The sequence below is a fragment of the Octopus bimaculoides genome, chromosome 10 (assembly GCF_046866305.1).
Source record: "Octopus bimaculoides isolate indiv1 chromosome 10, ASM4686630v1, whole genome shotgun sequence".
Lineage (NCBI taxonomy): Eukaryota > Metazoa > Mollusca > Cephalopoda > Octopoda > Octopodidae > Octopus > Octopus bimaculoides.
Window position 1 is genome coordinate 67,890,718 of NC_142937.1, and position 6,794 is coordinate 67,897,511.

The following is a 6,794-nucleotide window of genomic DNA, read 5'->3' on the forward strand; positions in this document are numbered from 1 at the left end:
GTCCTTATTGATGATTACAGCATTAGAGCATTTTAGCACTTATTTCTAGCAATGTAGGGGTTTTTAACACCCTAGTCATATTCAGTAACATCTATTAGTTTTCCTTTTTGGTAAAATATTTCAAATTACTCTCTATATTAATTTTCTGTATACACATTAGCGATTCGCTAAATCATCCATAGATTTTTATGGTGAAAACATATATACTGACGGAGAATTAAGACCGGAATCTGCAGATTTCGAACCAGTCCTTTTCTGATGAAGCAACGGTTTTTTCTCTCGCCAATGTTTTTTCCTCTTAGTCCTTTCAGTCGAGGAGCGCAGGCTCAAAACGTCAAAGACTTTTCCATTTTTTCCGAGCGTTAAACTAATACACCTGCTTCTTGTTCTTTCGCCTGTCTTCGTCTTTTGTTGTCTGTAAATTTCAACTATATATATATATATATATATATATATATATATAAACATGCATAGATGTGTGTTTATTCTGCGTGTATATATATTATATAAGTATATACATTTACAAATATATTCATATACTTACATACATTTGTGTGGGTATTGCGTGTATACATATATACACATGCGCATGTTCATGTGTATATGTGAGTGTATTTGAGTGTATATTTGTGTGTGTGTGTGTGTGTGTGTGTGTGTGTGTGTGTGTGTGTGTGTGTGTGTGTGTGTGTATTCAACAGTCAATAACCGATGAGTCTGTCAACTTTCAAAGTTTCTAGAAATATTTCTGCCGTCATCATATTTTTTTAAATGGTGACAAGTCTACGTTTATCCTGAAGACTATGCTAATTAGTCCTGTACCATAATCTCTGCACATAATAATGCTGATAATTACTGTTAGACGTACACAAAAGAAAATATTCTGTTTTCAAAATGAATTTTATATTTTACCCTGACAAATAGGGTCGTCTGCGACATCGAGGTGCTAAACTACCAGAGCAACGAGCGGTATATTATGACGAAGAAATCACTAACATTTCAATTGAAAGCTGGCATGAATGTTACTTCGGCGTATGTCAAACTGGATAAAAAAATCAGATCCTTCCTTTTCAGGTAAGTCCTTAACACTCCCACCAATTCTGTTTTTCAAAACTTGTTCGTCTTTTCGTAAGTTCAAGTAACTTGCTCAGTTTTTACTTTATATTTCTGACAGAGAGAGACGGAAGGTAAATACATTAAATAAATATAGACGGAGACTTAAATTTGACTGAAAGCAGACGTTTTCTGATTTTCTCTATCGTTAGTTAGATATTGACTGGACAGACGAAGTGTAGCTGTTGTATATGTAAACAACTGTTATAAATATTGACTACATAAATACGAACAACACCTAAACAGACATAAACAGTTCTAACTGACTTAGTCTATGTGCCTGATCGTACAAATGAACTAAAGAAATACAGATTGCAAATATCATATTAACTAGAATCGCGCCATCTTTAACATGTTAGTGGTATCTTCTTTATCGAAAATTGTTGATTATTCAGACCCTTTACTTGGATGAGCACCAAATATAGACATGTCTTTCTTTTAGACTGATTATTCTCATATTTCATTTTAGCGATTAGTCGCTGTTTGGAGAAGTTTTAATGGAGTGATGCAATGTTCGTGTATCGAATCGCTTATGTTGTTGTCAAACTCCATTTTGATAAGACTACTGCATTTCTGATTGTTTTTATTCTCTAAAATATTTTCTGATGAGTTATTTTATTTTGATGAGCACGAAAACTCACGAACATTCAAGGATTGCAAATCTGTTATGAATTTGTAATCGATGGCATTTTATTTCTTTCTCGTTTCTAATGCCATTGAAAAACTTCTTAGACGCTAAATTTTCACATTTCTACAATTGCCATTGAGAAGAAAAAGCCTTTAATGCCAAATTCTATCATCTCAACACATATAAACAAAGCCTTTGGGCTTAATCTAAAAAAGAAAAATGAATTTCTTGGTGACTTGAATGAAGAATTTATCTCTGACACTCCATTCAGTGAGGTACCGAAACATCTTTTATCGACTTCTCGCAGATCCTAAATTTAATGTTCAGTTTTAGGGCAATTTCAAGTTGAGTGTACAAGTCTCCAGCTGAAATATTATAACCTAAATACAGCATTAATATCATAATCTGAATACAGCAATAATTGTGAAAGTGCATAATGAAGTGTTTAGATAGTTGCACTCAGAATCTCAAGAATATGGTCGGAGTGGGCGGTACGTTGTGTTCTTAAGCAAAACACTTCATTACATGTTGCTTTAGTTCACTCAGCTGTAAATAGTAACCATGTAATGGACTGGTATCCTGTTTAGGAGAAATATTGTGATGTTGGTCACTTATAGACTATGTACACCGGCTAAATTGCCGGATGTGCGTTGTAAGACTCGTGTTAGTAATGCCCAGAGTTTACTGCATTAACTTGTTTAGTTGTTTATTTTTAATATTTATCCACAGTATTTAAACACGGAAAGCAAATCTTTATTGTCCTATTTGAGCCTGGTTGTGATATGCAGACCTCATATTCGAGCAGACTCAGCTATTATGCGTTTTCATAGTTTGTTTAAAATATACATTTTATGTGTAAGTAAAGATAAAATGAGCACTGGTGCTTTGTTATTTGTGTGCATTTTGTAAGGAAAAAGGGCAGATATAAAGCAAATAAATAATAATGTTTATAATAATCCTTTCTACTAAAGGCACAAGTCGTTAAATTTTAAGGGCGGAGACTAGTCGATTATATCTATCCCAGTGTTTAACGGTTGCTTAATTTATCGACCCCAAAAGGATAAAAGACAAAATCAACCTAGGCAGAATTGAACTCGGAACAGATCGATGGGCGAAATACTGTTAAGCATTTTGTCCAGCGTACTAACGATTCTGCCAGTTTGCCGCCTTCAATAAAGTTTATAACAAGGAAAAATAAAGTTGAAGTGAAAGAATAGGTGAGGAGAGAGTGGTGGGTCTCTCAAATAAGCAAATGATTAAATTTTCGAAGGGAAATGTGCGGTCAATTTAATCGACGCCTATTAGTGTTGAGATGTGATAGACGTTTTATTTGAAGTCCAGAAAGACGGCGAGCTAAACCCAAATTCCGCCAGATTTCAATAGAGGACATAGATGGGTGGACCGTGGCGCTCTATCGCAAAAGAAGAAGAAGAAGAAGAAGAAGAAGAAGAAGAAGAAGAAGAAGAAGAAGAAGAAGAAGAAGAAGAAGAAGAAGAAGAAGAAGAAGAAGAAGAAGAAGAAGAAGAAGAAGAAGAAGAAGAAGAAGAAGAAGAAGAATGATCACGATTCTGGAGTCAAACAACAACGTTGTCTCATCTGTATTAATAAGATTATATGTCATTGTCAGCTCTAGCCTAGGTTTTAACTTGTCATCTCTGTATTTGGTTTGGACTATGTGGATATTCCTTCTCTGCTCACCAGTTAAAATATTACGTTCCAATCGTATGCTAATAATAAACACGCATATTGGTTTTATTTCACTTGTTTATTATTCGCCAATTGGTCAACTATTTAACCAATAAACTAATCTATAGTTTGCTTAATCATTTGGTTAGTCCATCAATCAATTTGTCAAAGTCCTTTCATCGCCATTCACGATCTCTTCAATAGCATGCCCTCTCTACACAAGGTCAGCTTCAGGACGGTTTGTCTTTGCTTGTCTTGCCAACCAAACGCAAAATTGAAATACCATTCTTTAAACAAGTAAATTCTATTAATATATGATCCGAAGCTAATAGAATAAGCTTGTATTCTAGAATACAAGATTAATAAAACTGGATAAGAACGAGGATATATCCAGTACTAGGCAAGTAGCCTAGTTCAGCCTCACTCAAATCATACTAATTGTTTTTAATAAATAAAACAATCACTCAGCTCCTCCGACGATGAAGAGCGCGGCTATCTGGGTGAACTGATGCGAATTGCAGGACTCAGTGAACTTCGACACCTCGAACACACATTGCGACCCCGGTATCCCATCGTCCCGGGGCCCCGTTCGTTCATTTATATAGGCGCAGGTGTGGCTGTGTGGTAAGGAGCTTGCTTTCCCGCCACATAATTCTGCGCTCAGTCTCAGCCTGACACCTTGGGCAAGTGACGTCTACTATAGCCTCGGGCCGACCAAACCCTTGTGAGTAGATTTGGTAGACAGAAACTGTAAAGAAGCCCACCGTATATAGCTTTTAAACGACTGACCTCCAGTGGGAAGGTCTGCAAACAAATATCTGACTTGTTTTGGAGAATTTGGTGCAATTGCTTCCTCCAGTCATATCCCGAAGATGATCATATTCGTTGCAAAAAAAATCACGTAAAAAGAATCGCCGAAAACAGTTGCAGTAATGAAAACATAAGAATCCAAAAATTTCAGGATTGCAGGTCCAGATTCGGCCCGGAATGTTTTTATTTACTCACAGAGTTGGCCTTTAGATTATAAAAATTGTTATCGTACAAAATCTTTTGCCGCAAAAAGTCACGTAAAAAAATTTCCGAAAACAATCACGTAAAAAAATTCCCGAAAACAATCACAGTATTGAAAACTTTGGAATACAAAATTTCAGCATTTTGAGTCTGGATTCGGCCCGGAATGTTTTTAATTTACTCACGAAGTCAGCCTGATTAACAAATGGTATGGTATGTTGGGCTACGGCCTCTAGAAATAAAATTGAAAAAGTGTGACACATTGACACACTGATATTCACATTTATTATATTATATTATATTATATTATATTATATTATATTATATTATATTATATTATATTATATTATATTATATTATATTATGTTATATTATATTATATCATATTATATTATATTATATTATATTAAGGTGGCGAGCTGGCAGAATCGTTAGCACGCCGAGCGAAATGCTTAGCGGTATTTGGTCCGCCGTTAGGTTTTCAGTTCGACTTCCGCCGAGGTCGACTTTGCCTTTCATCTTCTTGGAGTCGATAAAATTAGTACCAGTTACGTATTGGAGTCAACGTAATCGCCTTAATCCCTTTCCTCAGAATTTGAGTCCTTGTGCTTCCAGTAGAAAGGATTTTTTAAAGTTGAAAAAGTGTGACGCACTGACATTCACATTTATCATATTAGATATATATAATTTTGGGGAGACATTATTTCAATTAAAGTGTATTTTATATATATGCCCGTGTGTGTGTGTGTATATATATGTGTGTATGTGTATTAAAGAAAGCAAGAAGTAAAACAAAAATGATAACGTTCAGTATGTTGGCCACAGGAATTTCTGTCAAAGAGACATGGTTAAACTAAGTTGTACATCATCTCCCTCTTTCTTTCACATTCCTACTCTTTCTTTCGCTCTTCTTATTATTCCCACTGCCACCATCAGCACTACTACTTTTAATAAAACATCATGAGCTCTCCTTAAATTTCTCTCTTTTCTCCCTGTATTTTTGTTTCTTTCTCTCTCTCTCTGTCTGTCTTAACCACTGCCCTCACCGTCTCTATGACTACTATTACTCTCACCCCAGCACGAGGAATAGTAGAAGTGTCACTGAATAGTTAAGGGAGATGTCAAAATATGACACACCGACACACAGAAATTTGTTTTGTCATTTATTACCTCCGCCTTCGGTAAGGCGGAGGTATTGTTTTGAGTCGCATTTGTTTGTTTGTTTGTCTTTAGACAAAATATCTCAAGAACCGCTGGATGGATTCGGATGACACTTTCAGCGATGTTTGGCCTCATGACTGGCACGAACTGATTAGATTTACAGATCGATCCGGTATCGGAAAAGGATTTTGGAATATTTTACCTGTATTTATTTAAACTTAATTTTTGAGAGTGGTCGGGTTCATTTTTAGTATTCTCGTTTGTGAGAGGAGTCGATTTTATTTCAGATATTCTCATTTTAAAAATCACCTCTGGCTCATTGTTGAGAGGACGTTGGTGTTGCCTTGGCGGAGATTTGCGCTCTCTCAGTGCTATTGTTATATTAGATATGTGTGTGTGTGTGTGTGTGTGTGTGTGTGTGTGTGTGTGTGTGTGTGTGTGTGTTTATTTGTACAAGTCTTTGCGTATGTGTTTGTCCCCCAACCATCGCTTGACAACCGATGTTGATGTGCTTACGTACCTGTAACTTTACTGTTCGACAAAAGACGGATAGAATAAGCATTAGGCTTACAAAGAATAAGTCCTAGGGTCGATTTCTTCGACTAAAACCCTTTGAGGCGGTGCTCCAGCTTGGTGGCAGTCAAGAGACTGAAACAAGTAAATGAATATAAAGGAAGGATACATTGGATATTGCATTATTAGCTGTTCCTGAGAACAAACAGGGTGGTGGTATTTGTAACGTATACCATTACATATCTTACTCGATCACGGCTCAGCTGAGATTCGACAACAAAAGGATTAACAACAAACATGAAAACGTCTAAAAAAGAAAATATGCACGAATTATACATGGAAAATCGAGATGAATTGGTTTCTTCTGTATGTGTCTATTGATTGTAGTGAAAGTCTGCATACTATCACGACTAACACCACTACCATCACTACCGCCATTACACATCATGACGACGACGACGATGAAGACAACCACCACCACCAACAACAACAACAACAACTGTAGAAGCAACGACAGCACCACTGCCACCAAGAGCAGCACAACAGCATAACACCACCATCATCACCACCACCTTTAACACTACCACCATTAATCACCATCACGACGACCACTAACATCATCACTACCACCATCATGAACACCACCACCACTACCATCACCACCACCACCACTACCACAACCACC

The 6,794-nt window shown here is 36.4% G+C and overlaps 1 protein-coding gene and 1 pseudogene across 3 annotated transcripts in view; both read left to right on the top strand.

Moving 5' to 3' along the window:
• The window catches only part of LOC106883815 (uncharacterized), a 1,126,149-nt gene that overhangs the window by 878,013 nt on the left and 241,342 nt on the right, over positions 1-6,794 (top strand). For all 3 annotated transcript variants that reach the window (XM_089358746.1, XM_089358744.1, XM_089358745.1), the window contains exon 6: positions 922-1,071. In XM_089358746.1, coding sequence (XP_089214872.1) covers positions 922-1,071 — 150 coding nt within the window. The remainder of the gene's footprint in view (positions 1-921; positions 1,072-6,794) is intronic.
• On the top strand, positions 3,873-4,027 carry LOC149133765 (5.8S ribosomal RNA; annotated as a pseudogene).